Here is a 19,442-nt window from a genome sequence, read left to right on the forward strand (position 1 = left end):
GCTCAGCCTAGCTAAGGAAAAAGTGGGGACCCATCACACCTGAGAAATGTCCCGTTAAAGAAGGAACAGTTTTGGTGGCATTGATGCAGGTATTGTAGTTATTCAAACACACAACCTCCATTATTATCCAAACTCATTCAATTTCAATCTCAATCATCCGTAATCTTACAATCACGCGACCGGGCAACCCCTACAAAGTCTTACATGGTCAACTTGCCCGTCTCCTTCTCCAGCTTGGACTCGTCCGCAACACCACTGTACTTGTTGATCCAATCCAGCACTTCTCTATGCCAAACCAACGAGTTTTCGGGCTTTAGCACCCACTACATAAAGTCAGAAACTAAAATCAAGCCTAGTCATCATATAGATACTTACGTGGTTCTCGTCGGGAAACATGACAAACTTGCTAGGAATACCTCGCGCCTGGAGCACGTTGAACATGGCCAGCCCCTCCGAGATGGGGAGACGATAGTCGAGTTCGTTATGGATCACCTACCACAGAGTGAGCATATTCAAGAAACCACAGGGGAAATACTCACCAGCATGGGGGTCGCCCATTCTCCAGTGTACAGAGAAGGATCCCACTTCACATATCCAGCTCGGTTCTCCCAAAGCGTTCCGCCAAAGTCATGCTCAGGGAAGAACAGCTCCTCGGTGGACCACTGGTTCTGCGTAGAAAAGACACCGTCGTGGCATACCAGGGCCTTGAACTTGCGTCCAAGGTCGTGGCCTTGCACCCAGTCTAACTTCATGTCAGCACTTCAACATCTACATGGACACTACAACTCACTGATCATGTATCCGCCGTACGACGCTCCCAAAGCGACAGCTCGGTCCGTGTCGACATACTCCATCTGGTTTTCGATATACTCGAAACACTTGACAAGGTCATCGTATGGGGCACCTCCCCAGTTGTTGGCAATAGCATCAATGTGGGCTTGTCCGTAGCCTGTGCTGCCTGTCGGGTTGGGGCACACCACCACGTATCCCTGTTCAGCAAAGATGGCCGGGTTCCAGCGAGTGCTCCAGTCGTCAGTCCAAGCCGACTGTGGTCCTCCGTGGATCAAAAAGGCCAAAGGATACTTCTTGGATGAGTCAAAGCTGGAGGGCAACATGACCAAGGCATGGTTGTTGTAACCAGTCGACCCAGGATACCAGATCTCGGTGCACTGGGACTTGGACAGGCCAAAAGACTTTCCGTTCTTAGAGCTGGCCGAAACCACCTTGACCGACTTGGTTTCTGGGTCAAGTACAGCGTAACTTGAGCTCTCAATCCGGGACTTGGATGTGATGAGGAGAGAATCACCATCTCCCAAAAGATGGGCCTCGACAACAGATCCATCCTCATGGATAGGCTCTGGGAGCTCCCGGGCCTTGAGGGGGTCAGAAGGTAGCTTCCAGAGTACCATTCTTCCGTGCTTTTCGGCTGCGACATACAGCACCTTGTCATCTTTCCTCCAGACTGCCCAGTCTGGCCTGAGATCCCAGCCACCCTCGTCATCATCCGTCTGGTAGAACTCTTGCACGTTGCTCAGGTCAGTGACATCGGGGATCACCAACAGCCTCGTCTTATCAGACTCGTACTGCTGGTGCTTCATCCTGGCGAATACAAGCTTCTTGCCATCGTTGGAAAAGGAGGGAGCCACGCTGTAGCCCCGTAGAGTGCCGGTGTGGACGATTTGAGGAACTGGAGGCTTATCGAGCCAGGACCTGAGAGGCACATAGTAGAGATCAGTCTTTGTGTTTCTCGCAGGGTTCAGCTCGGGGTCCTTAGACACAAAAGCAATGCCCGAGGCCGAGATATCAAAGTCACCAGCGCCACCAAAAGGAGGCACGGGACAGCTTAGGCTGGTGCCGGCCAGGAGGTTGGTAAGGCCGGACTGCTCGAGAGCCCATTTACCGTCCTTCTTGGACAGTACACCATACCACAGCGAGTTCTGATTCTCGCTGTTCCAGGTATCCCAGTGACGAACAAAGAGGCCGGTGTAGATCTTGGCCGAGGTGTGCGTCTTAGTCTCAGCCGCAGGCCAGTACATGTCTCCCCGGGGTGTGGTCAAGGCGGAGCAGCAGAATGCAACCTCATGATGAGAGATGGGCTTGGCCTTTGGGTTTGCGATGCTGCCAGCAAAACAATGAATCATGTGTGGGCTTGAAGTGGTGTTAGTCCGGTTTACTACCAATGGTTCGGTGGAGAGGTTCTTACGCCGACTTATCAAAGACGTGCTGAGAGTACAGCATAGAGCACCCATTGTCACTAGTCTTGATAAAGGCAATCTCATGTTTGCCAATCCAGATGGGGTCGCTAGCAGCCGTGTCCTCAGAGATGAGGTGGGAAGAGCCATCCTTGATGCTAAGGACGCGGATCTGAGAAGACTTGGCGTGCTTGTCAAACGAGTAGGACGAGACCTGGACGGGTCAGCAAATAGAGCGACAGCAGAGTGGCGGAATTGAAGCCATCGTCAAGGCTGACGCACCGTGTAGAGGACGAGCTCGCCGGTGGAGTTGGGGACGCCGGTGGAGCGCCGCGGGGCCGACAGCAGCACCTCGGGGGTGAACCGGGTGGCCTGTCTCGTCATCATGGAGAACTATTGAGGGAGAAGAGGTGATGGGATGGTTATAGGGTGATGGAGCATACAACTGAAGTGTATGCAAGAAAGAAAGAAGAATACGAGGCTGAGTGATGAGAGATGTTGTTGGAACTGTGCCCCGTTGAAACATCCATCATAGGTAGGTAAGAGGTACCTTGCCCCCCTCTCTTACCTTACCTACTCCTCATCACCACCGCCCGCTCGGCCCCTCTCTTCCGCCCATGCCAGCATCTGCCCGGTAACGTGAGATCTCGTGTTTTGTTTCATCAGGCAGGTCACTTTGGTCATGGATGTTGGCTTTTACAGATATTCCTCATCAGTCCTCTTATCTATAGCTCTAATTACCCTCAGGTACCTATCCAGTAAATACCATCTCTTTCTCTCCTTCATGCAAGACCCCGCATTGTATCGGCAACCTCTCGACGATTTGCCTGTAACCAGCAAGGTTCAAGCTCCAGGGAGCGGGGTGGCGTTACCAGTGCCATCATGATACGCGTTGCTCTTAGACCTAGCTCCTCCCTCTTCCCCAGTTTGGAGCTCGTTAGCTCCATCTCTAGCTCTCGACAACCCTGTTGCTGGGTGGTTGGTACCACGTTTGTTCCATTCCCAACCTCCAAGGGAGCACGGGATAGCCTCGAAGCATCAAGCATTCTCTTGACAAAGTAGACCTCGGTAACTTCACTCTGACCGCCTCTAGTAAACACCATCACCCATCATGTCCCTGCTAGTGCCATCACGGAATCTGGTTCGCGTCAATCAGATCTCTCTATTGCGAATTACCCTCTTCAATTACAGTAAACAATGCATTTCTAGTGCCTGGGTTACACCCTTTCAGAGCATTAGAAGGATCAACAAGTGTCGCGTGACACTATCCACAAGAGGCAACTGGTTCAAAAGCCTCTCTTGGACCTCTAGCTACCAAACAACTGCCCTCCCAAACGCCGCTTCAAAGCCGTAATTCCAATTAAAGTCCAAAACGCCAGGCCCAGTCCATTCTTACAGGCACAATTCCATCAATGCTTTACCTCCGCTGCGCTCCAAAGTTTGTCCGCTTCTTGCTCGCTGCTGTGTCGTTCTCGCTATCCTCGTGGTCCACCGTCTTCTTCTTCGACTTGTTCGCGTTCTTACCAGCAGTTGCCGATGTTGGTGTCGGGTGGTTCGAGGCTCCGTCCCGGAACGCGGCTGACGAGGGTGTCACGCCTGAAGCCGGCGTTGAACCTCCTGATCCAGGAGCGATACCTTCCAGGTTGTTCGGTCGGTACGAGATGGATGATCTTGAAAACACTCGGTTCTGCTCCATAGTTCCGGCCTTGCGTCGCTGTGCCGCTGCGCCACTGGTCCCCTTCATATAATTGTCGAAGCCCGTGATGATGTTGCCGCTCGGTGTGCTGTCGAGGTAGGTGGTCTCCTTCTGAGCGATGCCGTCTTCAACCTGCGTCTATCCAAGAGTCAAAACAAGCACTCTTCACAATCACCTGCGATTCAAAACTCACCAAGCGCCTCTCGAGAAGCCTGCGCTTCTCAACAAGATCCCGCACGCGGGCTTGCGCCTTCTTGTACTCGGACATGGTCACTTGTCCGGCCCCCGATCCAACAGCGTTTCCGGCCTTCCTTTCTGCCATCCACTCGATCTATCAGATGGTCTCGAATCGTTCGGATCGGTATCGCGACGCGCTGGTGAAATGCGACAAAGCTCAAAGTCGTGTTCAGCAAAGGAAATCAAGTTAGGCTGCCTCTGGTTGAAATCGCGGGGCGCGGCTAGAGGCGCTTCCGCGTCAAGGGTAAAGTGGGTCGTCGCGCTTATGCTTGGACCACAGCCGCAACACCCATATGCTCCGATCACCAAAAAGACATGGAGGCATCTCAACCATCCCATTCCTCCTCCAAACACCAAAAAGATAATCTCATGTGTTGCACATGGGGCGAACTCTCCCGCCGGGAATTGAACCCGGGTCTCAAGCGTGTTGTTTTTATGACAAGCTTGCATACTGACCACTATACTACGGAAGATGATGGTTGTGAGCAACCATTGTAGCGAGTTCGGTGTCACGTGGACTTCGGAATGGTGTCTATAACCTCTCCAACAGAACTCAAGATACTGCCACCCATGCAAGACAAACAAGCATCTCCTCCAGTCAGTGATTATCACAACGTCCCAAAAATCATGTTCTTTTATTTATTACTCTAGATAAACCCCATTCTGCTTTTGACCCAATTCCCCCCTTTTCACGCCCGAACCCCAAACACTATATATACCTAGCCACGAGCAATCGGTGTGAAGGATGCCACTGAGCAGCACTTGCGTTGTTGTTAGCCTCGATCCCTGAAGAGATGCTCTCGGATGGTTCTCATCTTTCCTGCCATAGGCATGGATTCATGGATGACCGTAATCGGCCAAGACTCTACCGCTGGTTATCGACAAGAATCAGCACCTTGCCCCCCAACATTTTCATGCCCAGACTAACCTCTCGTCAAGTAGATGCCGCTGGTTCTGCCTCGGGCTTGGTTGGTGGGGCACGAGATTCATCTTCAGAAACATCAGCTAACTTGTCTCTGGCCCTTGAGCGTGAAGAAGCTGAAGAACTATTGCGTCGTCGACCGCTGGGCGATTCCCGTCTCTTTGCTTGACGTTGGCCACGCCGCTCAGGGCTGGGTCGCCTTTGCCGGCGTCGATCATCCTCCATGTCTGAAGACTTGTCTCTTCGACCCTTGCCTTTTGACCTTCGGTCGTTTGCCGCACTGCTGGAACGGCTGCGGCTGCGGCTGTAACTGGGACTGCGACCTCGGCTCCGACTTCGGCTACGAGACAAAGAAGTCCCCCTAGACCTTGAAGAAGACATGCTCCTTGAACGACGCCTCCGGCGATCTACCGATCGGCTTCTTGAAGAAGAGTATCGTCTTCGCTTTGGAGAAGGCGAACGTCGCTCCGAGGATGCAGAGCGAGATGCAGCAGCTCTACGCCCTCCCTCGTTCCGACGGTTTGCTCGGCCTCGGTAGGTGTCGCCTCCGGGTGATCGTGATCTCTTTCGCCCGTCTCTCCGTCTTCCGGGTGATGAGGGTCGTCGCCGACTGTCAGATCTGTTGGTGCTGCGCGACGCACTACGGCCGCGCGAGTTCGATCGAGATGAGCCAGATGCTGAAGGCGATCGAGCAGGGGACCTTCGTCGACCAGGTCCAGCTCTGCCACCGCCGCGCCTCCCACGAGGGACGTAACTGTCGCGACCGTAGGAGTCTCTCGAGTCGCGGAAGCGGGGACCCGGAGATCGAGACCTCCCACCTCCTCTTCTGAAGCCTCCTCTTCCTCGATTATCAAATTCGCGGTCGCCTCGTCGCCCTTGCCAGGTATCCCCACGAGCTGATGCTCGATCTCGACGATCGCGATCTTTGAGGTCGGCTACTTCGCGATCACGGCGATCCCACTCATCTCGCCTCTTCTTGGCGCTCTCTGCGGCACGATCGGCTTCAATCTGTAGAAAATGTGGGTTAGAATGGAGATACGCAGGTGGCTGCTGTCTCAACGTACCTTTTCCTGGATGAGCTCCAGCTTTTTAGCTTCGAGGAGCTCCTTAGGCACGCCTTGAGGACTGGCCTGGGCGCTCAACAGTAATCTCCATAGGTCTTTACAGAAAGACGCAGTATCTTTATCGAGGAAGCCCGTGAGTTGGATCTGGAGTGACTTGATGTCTGGCTATCGGCGAAACCATCAGCATGTGTTCGAGGTAGGTCAGGAGAAGTTAGCCATACGTATCGCGGGCCTTCGATCAGATTAAAGCAAAGCTCAATCACTACGTCGTCTTCGTTCCCAAGGATATCGGATATCTTGCCCGCGATCCATCTAACCAGACACGTTAGCACGGGGATCAGAAGCGCGATGGACCTAGGAGCACTCACTTCTTCATGACCTGGAGATTGACCTTTTGCATATCAACCTTCTGGCTAAACTCGGGCGGGAACTTGGTCGACTTCAAAAGCCGCGCATCCACTCCGGTAGCCATGTTGGGTCGAATCGCAATGTCAATGTCTGTGTCGAAAGGGGGCGCGTTGTTGGGAAAAAAGCTGCTGCTGGGATGAAAAAGTGACGTCGCTGAGCACAGGCTCGAGTCCACGAGACAGACAGCGGAGGGAGCGCCATGGTCGGGTGCTGCACGGACCACTCCATTCACTCTGCACAGCAGGAGCTCCCTAGCAGCTGAGCTTCAAACGAAGGGCCGGCCCCGCAGGCTTTCTAGGGGAGTTTGCGCTGTGCAACCGCTGAAGCCTCTACAAAGGCGCGTCACCAATCGCAGCCTGGGATGAAATCCGTTTCTTATTAAACATCCATCTCGTGTTTGTCGCTGATTGTCTGACCGAGTCAAGGACTACCTCAAGATGAATACTCTACACGCCCCGACTGTGCCCTCTGGTGAGACCAGCGCTTCTATTACCAACGGCGATGCGGGGCATCTGAGCTTCGCCGAGTTGGAGCGAAAGAAAGATGATATTGAGGCCGAACTCAAGGCGCTCGGCGGAGTGCTTGACTCGGTACCTATGTTCAACCCTTGAACCTACGGTATCATGCACTAACAAGAAACCCAGCATGGTGTGGACATGAACACACCTCTCTTGACCAGAGATGGATTCCCTCGTGCAGACCTTGATGTTGCTCAGAGTATGACTTCCAAGTCATGCTTAACATCCCCCAACTAATCATTCCATAGTTCGAACCACAAGGGCCAGAATAATCCGTTTGAGGAACGATTACACGGCACTCATGACCCGGATTGAAAAGTTCCTGCATGAGCATTTCGCCAGCCTTGATGAAAACGATGCCGAGCCAGCTCCGAGTTCTGGCACAACCCAACCCGTTTTGCCAGACTCTTATTCCGCACCGTTGGATCCTCCGTTCGCCAAAGTCAATACCGTCGCCGCGGGAAGTCCGGCAGAGAGCGCAGGCCTGAAGCCCGGTGACGAGATCCGTAACTTTGGCTACGTTAATCGGGCCAATCATGACAACCTCAAGAAGGTAGCAGAGTGTGTACAAGGAAATGAAGGGGTGAGTGGTCATGATGCCGTAGCAACCCGAGCATGCCAGCTAATCTTGCGTCAGAGCAACATTTTTATCAAGGTATCTCGCTCAACAGGCGTGGCAGAGCAGCAAGAGCTACGCTTGACTCTCACCCCGAGAAAGGATTGGGGTGGTCGAGGAATGTTGGGCTGTCATATCTTGCCTCTGTAGGCATGGGCAGGCAATGTACGCAAAGACAGGTCAAGGCGTATCAAAGGAAATTTGCAAGGCGAAATATGACTCTGATTGAAGATTTGCTCACGTAATGTATGATTAGGTATCATGACAGCAACAATACAAAAGGCAGTCCATCCATGAGCATCATTTGACCCAACATTGGGAGCCTAATGTGTTGTCTACTTTGACTTTGATGTTCCAGTGATTTGATGCCAAGTCAACAGCCAATCTGGGTACCTTACATAAGGCCATCGCATTGCGGCACAGTTCATGATTACAAAGCACCTTGGGACTTTAGACATCAACGTAGAGGTTAAAGAATGCTTGGCACTCCTATCATAATGCCAATATTAATGTGTTGGTGATATGACAGACATAGACGAGATGGCTAGGGACAAGTAGCGACCGATCGAGTGACGTGCAGTTTATCAGATGTTCAACGAGGCATCTCTGGGTGTGCTAATGGCTACCTTGGTAGGTAGACCAGCATGTAGATTGTATCAAGCCGACGACATATGAGGCTGAATAAGTGTAGCAAGCGTAGATTGACGGATTAAAGAATCCAATTTCATCTTCCTGTTGATCACAGGAGCGGAACCCATGTATGCAGAGAAAGGTAAGCACGCTGGCAAGGAGTAGACGCTCTTGTTTCCGATAAGGTGATGATTGTGGCCGAGCACGAGATCTTTGAATCAAACTCTCAAGATTGCCTCTCCCATTGCTACCTAAAGGCTGCCTGGACCCTTACCAGAAAAAAGGCTGACTAAACCCATGCAAGCAAGTCAAGATGGCTGTGTCCCGAGAGCAGGCCGCCGCTGGACCGATCTCCGATGACAAAAGGAAAGACAAGCTGGGCAAAGCTGCCGATAGACCGCCTGAAATGTCACCTTACATGGATGGATTTCTTTGTTGGGAGCGAGCAAGGCCTGGGCAGCCCAACTCAGGACAGCAGGTACTTAGGTACTGTAGCCAGATCAAGGCACCAGCAGGCAGCCCGGCGCACCGCCCGCGGAGCAAGCCGCAGCGAACAGGAGAAGGCGTGCGACCGAGTCAACTCGGCGGTGCCCAATGGCAAGAGTGGAATGTTCCAGGCGGTGACGGCGATAGCAGGCCATGGTGACGCTGAATCGCTGGCAGTGAGTGGGCAGCCTTTTCCGCCGTCATGGATCCGTGCTGCAATATCACGTGCAGGCAGCCCACCCTGGGGCGACTGAATTTTTCGCTTTGAGGCCCTTCCCCTGCCCAAAGAGTTCCCCGCCGCCTTCAAAACATCAGGTTGACCAGCTCTCTTTGAAAGTTCGTCAATCAACCTCGTACCCACCCCCAGCGACGCTCTCCAGGTATTTAGAGCCCCCATCTCCTCGCTCCCCTTGGACTCTCTTCCAGTTCATCACCCCGAACGACTCTCTCTTGCGCCGTGCCGCCCGCTCTGCACCCAGCTAACTCCCGCATCATCGCAGCACCCCGCTTGTTTACATCCTCTCCCACCTGTCGCTACAACACCACAGGCCCGACCATCAAGATGGCTGAGCAGCAGACCCCCACCTTCAAGCTCGTGCTTGTCGGCGATGGTGGTACCGGAAAGGTGTGTAGGATTCCATGACGCAGCGCCTCTTTCGCGATATCGTCGACGGTCGCCGAGCTTTCCCCTCCGCCCTAGTCGAATCTCGAGAGACGTGGAGCGATCCCTTGCAAGCCATCAATAGCGACTAACCATACTTCCTGACGACAGACCACCTTCGTCAAGCGCCACTTGACTGGTGAATTCGAGAAGAAGTACATGGCCACCCTCGGTGTCGAGGTTCACCCTCTGGGCTTCACCACCGTAAGTCTTTGCTTGAACCCCACGTTGGACCTGTGCGGGGCGCTAACCCATGTCCCAGAACTTCGGTCAGATCCAGTTCGACGTTTGGGATACCGCCGGTCAGGAGAAGTTCGGTGGTCTCCGTGATGGTTACTACATCAACGGCCAGTGCGGTATCATCATGTTCGATGTCACCTCCCGCATTACCTACAAGAACGTCCCCAACTGGCACCGTAAGTCGACCCTGTTCACATCATCAAGGGCCTCCCTAACGATTAATGATAGGCGATCTCGTCCGTGTCTGCGAGAACATCCCCATCGTTCTCTGCGGTAACAAGGTCGATGTGAAGGAGCGAAAGGTCAAGGCCAAGACCATCACCTTCCACCGAAAGAAGAACCTCCAGTACTACGACATTTCCGCCAAGTCCAACTACAACTTCGAGAAGCCCTTCCTCTGGCTCGCTCGCAAGCTTGTCGGCAACCCTCAGCTTGTAAGTGTTTTTACTTTTTTTTTCTTGCTCACGTGGTGTGGAGCTCCGATGCTAATCAAGTTTGCAGGAGTTCGTTGCTGCTCCCGCCCTTGCTCCCCCCACTGCTCAGGTCGACGAGAAGCTCCTGGAGGAGTACCGCAAGGAGATGGACGAGGCCGCCGCCATGCCTCTGCCTGGCGAGCTTTCCGACGATGATCTGTAAATGACTCGTGCGGTCACGGGATACTATGCTGAGGAGGATGCTGCCGGGTGCCAAAGGAACGGCACGCGGGCAGTGTTTGAGGATGGCACATTGGCAGCCGGAATGACCATTTATGAGGAACGGGGCGAAAGTCCTGGAGTTTACAGCAGCGTGATTATGGGGCGGCACAAAAGATTGGCCGCTATGCCTCTCTTTGATGAGGCAGAAGGGACAGTGCCACTGCAGAGAGCAGTGTCCTATTTAGTTTAGCTAGACTTCCTTCAAAACAGCACCCAGGGCCAAGTTTGCGTGGCTTGGTTAAGACAAAGTCCATTGGGCATTTAATAAGAGGCTTGGTACTTAAGTGATGAGTGAGACCTGGTTGTCCGGGGCAAAGTGTGTATCTGTTTCGCCGAGGACAGTGTCCAGGCTTTCTATCCCTTGAGCAATTTGGGAGGATTGCTGACACTTGGGCTCTGGATCGGGTCACTGTTTGATCAACGTGGTGTTTAATGCACCGAGGAAGACTGGCTTGCAGTTCTGTGCAGATATACATGGACCAGATCTTGTGAGGGCAACCTTGCTGGGCGGAGCTCTAGATGCAGACCTGGTGTCACCAACGGACCAGGCGGCCTGCATCTCATGTATGATTGGACAATGAATGCCCAAACAAGACTCGCGTTTCGAGAAGCATGAAAACATGCCCAAGCTTGTTGTTGGTTCAATGTTGACCCAAGATATCGTCTGCAGACATCCATTGTTGACGATAGGACCATGGAAGAAAACTTGACAGCCCACCTGCGGTATCTACCCTATGGCAGACGATATCCAGCTTCACAACCTGGCACTAGGCGGCGGGTAATGCAATGGATGCTTCTCTGCATTCGATGCAGCCACACTGACGTGATTGCGTTATTCATAACGGCAACGTTGAGTGGTGGCTCGGGGATCGCCGTTGAGGGTGTTCCGAAAACATCCTCAGCTCTTGTTATTTACTTTTTGATGCAGCAGCCAGAGCTGAGACGCGCCTAGAGTGCCCCATCAAAACACAAGCAGGGTGGGTGGCTTTACGGCGCTGTAGTGAGATGGGCGGCGACTCTGAGGCAGATAGTAGCGCACAGTCATCTTGTCATCTCAAACATGGCAAATGTATTCTGGAACGCGACTTGTCAAAGAATTAGATGGCCAGGACCGACGAGGCAGGGATCCGTGTTGATGGAAGAATGAATTCGAGATTAGCCTTGGCGCCGTGATTTAGTTAAATGGATGGGATCCATGGATGGGATGGCGCGCAGCAGCACCCCTGGAGCCGGCGTATGCAGCCACTTAATGAAGCAGGGGTGTCAATGAACACGGCCATGAGATGGCCCCCGGGATCATTAAAGCCGTTCACTGATGCGTGGGGCAAAGATGGGGAGCAAAGCAAGGACGGATGGATAATGGGAATGGATGTGATTTAAACAGGCTCAGATGAGTGGACTGCATGGCAGCCGTCGTTGTTTTTTTTTATTGCTGTCAACAAGATTGGACGTGTGGGCTGGGCTGAGATGCAAGCAATGATCAGCTGCAACGAGCAGAACGACCCTTTGGCGCTGTGTCTTTTTCAGCTTAAAGAGGGGAATGCCTCGGACGAGAAGAAGAATAAGGAGGGCTCCGATGAGATGTCATGTACAGCACAGCAGTGGATTAAAGATGGAAGGATGTGAACAACAAGCATGAATACGGGCTTTTAATGGATCAGACAAATAGAGTTATGTCTCAATGTGTGCACGCGTTGTTGGTGGAAAAGCGCGTCTTTTTGTGGTCGTTGCGGGGGAGATGCATCTGAAAAACATCCATTTGTGATGATTTGATGTACTGTATGGGGACGAGTCAGCTCCTCTCGTATCTACCTCAAAACAAGCCAATGCACAACAAACAACATGAGGAAAAAACAATACGAGGCGCGACACACAGGACTACTTGGTACAAACCCGCATATATATACATCGTTCATCGCGTCTTTCCAAAAAGACGGTCAACATCTGGTTTAGTAAACTGAAATGGCGGGAAAGACTAGACGATTCGTAAAAAAAGAGCCGAGGACAAAATGTCGAAGGCTGGGAGGTTGGGACGAGCACCTTTGTTGTTCTGTTTTTTTTCCCCAATGTATGTACTTTCAGCGGCCAACCCACTGAAGCTGCAGCGATAAATACAAGAGGTGACAGGGGGGCACGTGCAACGCGTGTTTACAGGGTTGCCCGATTGGGATACAGTAGCGCCAGGCGCGCGGTGGGATTGGTCAGAAACAGGGCTAGGGAAAAAACGCGGAGCAGAGAAGCGCCAAAGACAGAGGGACCCAGACGCTTTTCCTTGGAGGGGGAGGGGGGTAGGGGAGGGGGGAGCCACAGGGAGCCACAAGGGCCTTGGAAAAAAGGGAAGGGACGATGGGATGGGCTGGGCCGCCTCGTTTTGAAGCATGCCCATTTGACATTCCTCCTCTCCGCGGTTCCACGTCCACGCCTCACGTACGTCCCACGCCCACACGTCCCTCGCTCCAGCCCAGCTGCACGCACCCACGACTTGACTTGACGACAACCTCTTCTCTCTATTCTTCTCTTTTCCCTTCCCTTCCCTTTTCATTTCCCCTCTCATTCTTCATTACTCAAACCGTCTTCTATCTCTGCGCCCGCCTCTGCCTCGCGCTCGCTCACCTCGCCACGACATCATCCTCCATCCATCAATCTCGATTCGCCTTCTCTTTGACCGCCCTCCTAGGGATGCATATTCCTCTCCAATAAGGCCATTTCCATCTCCCTCTTCCCGCCCGCGATCATGGCCACTTCCACAAACTCCCCCTTCGTCGCCGCCACGCCCGACAAGCACGCTGTTTCGGCTCCCAACCACCATGAGCCCGTCGTCACGCCCCAGAGCCTTCCCCCTCTGGTCGATGCAGCAGTACCCCGGCCTGCACCAGAGACTGAGAAGCATCCCAAGGGAAAGCGAAAACGTACTGCGTATGTCGACGAAGCCCGCCAAGCCACAGCCGTTTCTGCGGCCGCCCTCCTCGACGTTGGACTGAGCTAATTTTGCATCAATTGCATGCAGGGCCAAAGACAAAATGATTCTCGAAGAGGCGTACAGCAACAACCCCAAGCCCGACAAGCAGGCGCGTCTGGAGATCGTCCAGCGCGTGTCATTAAATGAGAAAGAGGTTCAGGTATGGCGGACCCTCCGATCGTCCCTCTCTGATGGCTCCAATGGCAATGCCTGCATTTCGTGTCCGCACTTGCCTTGATGTGCCACGCGTCATTCAATGGTCTTCAGAACACTCAACTGACATGATGCATTCCAGATCTGGTTCCAGAACCGAAGACAAAATGATAGAAGGAAATCTCGCCCTCTCTCGCCTCAAGAAGTTGCTGCCCTTCGATATGGGGCCATGCACGTCATCTCCTCCGACCCAATCACGAACACCACCCCGAGTAAACCTGAAAAGACCTTCCCAGCATCCGACCCCGCCAGTTCTCGAGTTACGGATCCCATCTCAGCCTCTCCCCGAACTCTTACCCAGACTCCTTCTATGCCGCGCTCCCACTCAGACCTTGTGAATAGCACCCCCATCTCTTCCCGCCACGACAGCACCCCTCGGCTCCCCGACATCACTCCAAGCCGCATTGATCCTGCCCTCTCCCAGGAATCCCATGATGGTTCCCTGTCCAGTTCCATGTCCAGTTCCCAAATCGGATATCTCTCCAACCGTTGGAACAACGTTGGTAGCTCCTTTTCCACCCCGCCCGCGTTCGGCCGTGGCGGTGATGACTCCTTCAGGTACGCCATCTTTACTGTTCTGTTCTGCATGGCACTAGAAGCTAACAGGTGCAGATTTGAACCTTTCCCGCCATCTTCGTGCACATCCGAGGGCTCTCAGCCTATGAGCCAACCCCAGTCCCAGTCTAAAGTCCGCCTATCACTCTCCCTGGAGGGCAAGGCAGAGCTGGTTTCCAACCAAGGCTCTCCCACTCGTGATCTCCCTCCTCGACCATCTTCCACCACACCAAGCCTGCCACAGGTGCGGCAACGAAGCCTGCAACGCAGCCACAGCGCAATTCCAGCCATCACTCTTCCTCCCATCACAACTCTTACCAACTCCCTGCCTCCAAGGCTTATGCGAGGTCGGTCTCGTGACGTGCATGCTTGGGAGTCCTGTGCGGATGCTGAGAACCGTGACGAGCTGACAGCCCAGGCCGAGCACGAGTCGAATGGATCGGCCATAGCTGCTATCAGTCTTCTTCGATCGTCGAGCGGGATCCTTCAGCCGAGCAACGCTAAGCGCAATGCTCCCATGCCGAAGCCTCACCGATCCCACCAGGCAAAGAAGGCCAAGCTGAACCGTAGCGGATCGAGCGTGGCGCGACTTGAAACGGACCCCGAGGAGACCGAGAAGGCCGACAGGGAGTTTGGCAAGGTGAAGGTCTCGATGCTGGTTTCACCTTCAGGGGACTCGGATAAGGAGAACTGGAGCCCGGATGAGGATGGTAACCCATCGGATGCCTATCGACGACCTCTGCCGCCTGCGCCTCCCAAGAGCCAGAACCCCCGTCGAGTCGGCCGAGCTCTTCAGGAACAGAAGAGCCCCAGCCTTTTGGCAAATCGGGCCAATACCGCGCCCGCTCGCCCTCGATCAATCATCAAGGAAGGCATGGAGATTTTCGAGGATACGCTTAAGCGGCCGGCACCCCGAGAAGACGAAGTGGATAGATTTATGCGAGGGTCAGTCAGCCCTAGCAAGAGGCCCGACATGGACTGCGTGGCCGGACTGCTCTCTCTGAGCCAGGGTGCCTGGCGATGAGATGTGTGCTATATTGAACCTCATGGACTTAATGGACGGAGGAACGCCCCTGAATGACTTTCATATCATGTCGGAGGCTGTTGGAGTACGATCCCAGAAAGGGTGACCGAAAATGTTTGCATTTACACGACCTACTATTGTCTCGGTTTAACGGTTCGGGTACGGATGGTGTTTTGTTAAGTGTCCTGGCTTGATGATGGTGGGGAATTGGCTCTGGGCTATGTACGGTTGGGTTACTCGGATGGCTTGGTCTGTAGATATTATCGACATTCGCCCGAGAATGCTTGACTTGGTACGGCCAAGGTTCAGCTTCTTGAATGGAAATGAATGCAAAGATTGACATGATAACCAACTTATGAAGCGCAACTGGTGCTGGATTGGCCAGCGGTGATATCTGACTACACATGCACGCTACAATGAGACAATGAATTAATGTGACCCATAGACTTGAGGATCGAGGCTAGGGGGGTTCATCACCGAGTTTATTAAGCTTAAAAAAAGCATAACTAGGAGCACGTTCTTAGCTGGGGTCTTGATGGCACGTAGTTGTTGACACCAAATTGGTGTTGGATATGGCCTCGGGCCCATATCTTGATTGTCTAGGTATGTAGTAGATATCTAAGTGTCTAAGAAACCAGTCCTTCTTATTCTTGTTATCCCGGCTCTCCTCCTGTTAGATTGAGGTTTTCCCATCACCCTCTATGTCTGGGTGCTCAAAAGAGAGTATTAAAAATGTACCAAAACGCCAACAACTCCTTGCCAGGGCCCAACCCTCTCCAACAATACGACAAGCCAGCTAGCGGCAACCAGAGAGCCCGAGTGTTTCCTCAGAGTCCAAGGAGGCTCATCTGACGACGGATGGGACTTGCGCTGACGCTGCCCTCTTCGCTCGCATAGCAGGCACTGTCGGTATCGATATCCCAACCAAGGTCGTCCTCATTGTCGTTCTCTGCCGTGTCGGCATCGAAAGGCTTCTGTGCAGCAGCACGCACGTTCCAGCGGAGAGTGCGGCTCACACTGTCAAACCACTCTGTGTCGGTACGTGTGACCGTGGGGAACGGATACTGAGAAGCCGTGATGGTGACGTGGTCGCCCTGGCGAAGCTCAAGACGACCCTTGCCGTCAAAGGCGCAATAAGCGGTTGCTCGAGAGTTGCGCGGAACAGAGACGCGGAGGGCCATGGTATCAGAGAGAACCATGGGCCGGAACGAAAGGGTATGGGGGCAGATGGGTGTGAGAAGAATGGCAGGAATATCTGGATGCACCAAAGCACCACCAGCGGAGAGAGAGTACGCAGTGGAACCTGTAGGGGTGGAGAAGATGCAGCCATCGGCCTGGACAACGGTGAGAAGCTCGTCGTCGCCGTACAGCTCGAGGTTTGAGACATAAGGGGAAGGACCTCGATCGATGACGAGCTCATTGAGCACCTCAAATTGCTCAGATTCTTCGGGCTGTGCAGCGCCGCGAGCACCGGGCCCACGATTGCTACGGTGAACAGTGCAAGTGAAGCGCATGCGGAGGTTGATCTTCATGCCATCGTCACCCATCACTCTGTTGAGGTGCTCCTTGTACTTTTCAAACTCAAAAGTGGTCATGAAGCCGAGGCTGCCAAGACTGAATGAGAGTACCGGGGGCACGATTCGCTGGAAAAGCCAAGAGGTGAAAAGAACGGTACCATCGCCGCCGAGAGTCAGGACGAGATCGAACTTTTCGGGCTGGCTCCAACACAAATCAGGAGTCCAATACTTGAGCATATGCTGGAACCGCGGATTCTCGGCGAGCAGTCCAGAAGCATCGAAGCGTCGGGAACCACGAAGCTTTGCGTCGACATAGACGTTGACGCCGAGGTCGGAGCCGTAGCGTGGGGTTCGCAGGAGCCAGGCGGCGAGCTCGCGAGTGAGATAGACGAGCTGATTGTCGCGCGCCTTGGTGACAATCATGATGTTGCGGACGGCACGCTTGATAGGACGGCGCTGAAGTTGCTTCGAGACTTCTCGAACGCCAGTCGCAGTAGCGACGAGACGGGAATGTGACATGGAGACATCGTTCTTAATCTCCTCCAGAACCTTGCCGATGTCGACGGCATCTGCGAATCGCTGATGATAAAAGCATGGCGATTGCAGCGTCGAGGCCAGGATTGTCGCAGCTACATCGGAGGAAGTGGTATCGGCGCTGGTGGTGGAAGTGTAAGTCCGAGCAGTGGTGGGCGTGGGAAGGGTCGTGGGGGTTGAACGGGATTTTGCAAGGTCGTTGAGCGCATCAGTCAGGCTCTGCGAGGATGCGGCGCCATTTGAGGCATTCATTGTAGCGTTTGGTGCGCTGGACAGGATCGAAGTAGCACACGAGGTCGACGAAGATTGCGATTGAGATACTTTTTTCTCGCTGGCTGAAAGCATGTTGTTGAGCGAAGCCGGTAGCGCGAGCGAGAGAGCGTCGGGTTTATGTTGTCGGGAAACCGAAGAGGCCGTGACCTTCGGGGCAGGATTGGCCCGATGAGCCTGGGGCTGAAGTGAAGCGTAGGATGAAAATGAGGCAAGGGAAGAAGGAGGCAGAGTTGAAGGAGGAGAGAATGGTGAAGCTGTGTTTGACAGAGCCGTGTCTTTTTGGGGAGATGACAATGCAGCACTTGAGGGTCCACAGTCTCCTACAGCGGCGGCAGAAGGCGACCGAGAGTGAGGTTTTATAGTGTCCCTGGGTAGGCCTGCACGAACGGGCGACGACAAGGACAAAGGGGAGGGCAACGGTGTGCCAACATTCGCTTGTTCAGCTGTACCCCGTGCTATCTTATCCTTGTCGACGTCGTCGGCGAATGCGCTGTGGTTGTGAAGGATAAGAGGACAGGACGAAGGCGAAGGAGTTAAGCAACCGCCTTCCCGGGGGCTGCCAAGCGGTGGGTGGAGAGCCGTGGGCGACGCGGCACAGAGCACGCCTGTCATTTTGCCGGTACTGGCGGAGGAGAGGTGGACTAGACTTGGATAGACTTGGAGGGGGGCGAAGGAATTGGTGGACTTGATCAACGGAAGCCGCCCAAGTCTTTCCTTTTTGTGGATTAGAAGTCGAGAGAAGCGAAGAAGGACCCCGAAAAGGATCAAAAACCAAATAAACTGGGGGGTTGATGCAGCAAGCACGCGATGTGTCTCGCTGTCGTCCAGTTTTGTCTCGTGCTTTTCCACTTTCTTTGCTGGCCCAGCCTTTTCTTCAACTCGTCACCCCTTTCTCTCTCTTCCTTGTCAGCCGGCGATAGCAACAAAAACTCCCTACTGCAAAGTCCGACGGGGGGGTCAAAGGGCGGAGAAGAAGCGGAGTCTAGCGGAAGATGCGAACAATGCCGTCGATGTATCCGTATCGGGTACCACAGGTGCGCTGCGTCCACGTAGGTAATCCGGTAGGTGCGTCGCAACCGATCAATCTCGCTCAGGCTGTATAAACCCACCAGGGGCCGGCCCGACAGGGAGGATACAAATGACGTCGCAGCGCGAGTTTCGTCTCGATCTCGTCTTGTCACCTCGCGTCCTTGTGATTCCCCAGACGGAACACAAGGGTAACAGGGAGATTGAGTCAAATCACCTGGCCATTCCTATTAGCTTGTTGGTCACTCAGATTGTATTAATAGCCGCCATGCAAATGCCTCTCGACTCGGAGCGGTGCGGCTTGCCAGGTAACACCCAATTGGGCAGAAAAACTCACCCACTCTTAGAGTCTTCGTCAATCGAAAACTGATTCCCGAGACCCCCGTGACAACTAATTAGAGACCGTTGCCAAATCTCGTCAGAACCCCCGTCGGTTGCGGGGGGCCACACACAAACAGTGAGATGCGCCAGGGATGGCAATGGCGTCCAAGGCACGCACACAACAAGAGCCGAGCCGAGCGGGAGGGACTCGCCGCGATTGGTGGTGGTTGTGATGAGACGACTCAAGCCGCAGAAGCACAAGGTGCACGTGGGTGACGCGAGGAATTGGAACCGAGCACCAAGAAGCCGGGTCGCAATGTTGGTTTCCCCTTGTTGGTTTGACCTTTCTCGGTTGCGGGCGACGTTGGCGATGTCGCTCTCGAGGAGTGTTGGTCGTTACAGCGGCAAACTGTGGGCTGGATATGGAGGCCCGCAGGGGTTGTCAACGCCAACAACGGTAAAGGCGACAGTTAACGGGGCCACGGAAGGAAGAGGCGAGGACCACGGCCGAAGCAGGATAGAAGCGCAAGGACCAAGGATCCAATGCAAGGACTGCTTCCTGGCTGCAGAGTGCAGGATGCAACACGACGCAGCGGCCAGTCTCAGCTGCAGGCCGCAAGATGGATGCGATGCAAGATGAGAAAAGGCGCAAGCA

At 53.8% G+C, this 19,442-nt stretch overlaps 6 protein-coding genes and 1 pseudogene across 7 annotated transcripts, besides 1 other annotated feature; 3 read left to right on the top strand and 4 right to left on the bottom strand.

The window, feature by feature from the left end:
- Positions 1–200: 200 nt before the first annotated feature.
- NCS54_00075800 lies at positions 201–2,585 on the bottom strand (annotated as a pseudogene). Its single transcript has 6 exons — positions 2,475–2,585; positions 2,204–2,406; positions 791–2,148; positions 540–742; positions 376–492; positions 201–323 (listed from the first exon to the last, which is right to left on the bottom strand).
- Positions 201–2,585: a sequence feature.
- Positions 2,586–3,609: 1,024 nt separating this feature from the next.
- On the bottom strand, positions 3,610–4,210 carry NCS54_00075900 (Chromatin modification-related protein EAF6; the record flags this gene model as incomplete). Its single annotated transcript, XM_053146398.1, has 2 exons — positions 3,610–4,026; positions 4,082–4,210. 2 exons carry the CDS (start codon positions 4,208–4,210, stop codon positions 3,610–3,612), a joined length of 546 nt encoding a protein of 181 aa, XP_053002373.1.
- An 849-nt stretch (positions 4,211–5,059) lies between these two features.
- NCS54_00076000 (PWI domain-containing protein) lies at positions 5,060–6,583 on the bottom strand (the record flags this gene model as incomplete). The annotated part of the gene is made up of 6 exons (XM_053146399.1): positions 5,060–5,387; positions 5,459–5,943; positions 5,987–6,055; positions 6,112–6,276; positions 6,333–6,423; positions 6,480–6,583. 6 exons carry the CDS (start codon positions 6,581–6,583, stop codon positions 5,060–5,062), a joined length of 1,242 nt encoding a protein of 413 aa, XP_053002374.1.
- Positions 6,584–6,956: 373 nt separating this feature from the next.
- Positions 6,957–7,803, top strand: NCS54_00076100 (Hypothetical protein; the record flags this gene model as incomplete). The annotated part of the gene is made up of 4 exons (XM_053146400.1): positions 6,957–7,109; positions 7,164–7,236; positions 7,286–7,620; positions 7,675–7,803. The coding sequence occupies 4 exons, from the start codon at positions 6,957–6,959 to the stop codon at positions 7,801–7,803; spliced, it is 690 nt and encodes a 229-aa protein (XP_053002375.1).
- Positions 7,804–9,331: 1,528 nt separating this feature from the next.
- On the top strand, positions 9,332–10,306 carry NCS54_00076200 (GTP-binding nuclear protein; the record flags this gene model as incomplete). Its single annotated transcript, XM_053146401.1, has 5 exons — positions 9,332–9,394; positions 9,542–9,634; positions 9,693–9,846; positions 9,899–10,104; positions 10,172–10,306. 5 exons carry the CDS (start codon positions 9,332–9,334, stop codon positions 10,304–10,306), a joined length of 651 nt encoding a protein of 216 aa, XP_053002376.1.
- A 2,793-nt stretch (positions 10,307–13,099) lies between these two features.
- On the top strand, positions 13,100–15,116 carry NCS54_00076300 (Homeobox domain-containing protein; the record flags this gene model as incomplete). Its single annotated transcript, XM_053146402.1, has 4 exons — positions 13,100–13,281; positions 13,373–13,484; positions 13,620–14,095; positions 14,150–15,116. 4 exons carry the CDS (start codon positions 13,100–13,102, stop codon positions 15,114–15,116), a joined length of 1,737 nt encoding a protein of 578 aa, XP_053002377.1.
- An 827-nt stretch (positions 15,117–15,943) lies between these two features.
- On the bottom strand, positions 15,944–18,052 carry NCS54_00076400 (Hypothetical protein; the record flags this gene model as incomplete). Its single annotated transcript, XM_053146403.1, has 1 exon — positions 15,944–18,052. The coding sequence occupies one exon, from the start codon at positions 18,050–18,052 to the stop codon at positions 15,944–15,946; it is 2,109 nt and encodes a 702-aa protein (XP_053002378.1).
- Between the last annotated feature and the right edge of the window lie 1,390 nt (positions 18,053–19,442).

The sequence above is a fragment of the Fusarium falciforme genome, chromosome 1, assembly GCF_026873545.1.
Source record: "Fusarium falciforme chromosome 1, complete sequence".
NCBI classification, from domain to species: Eukaryota; Fungi; Ascomycota; class Sordariomycetes; order Hypocreales; family Nectriaceae; genus Fusarium; species Fusarium falciforme.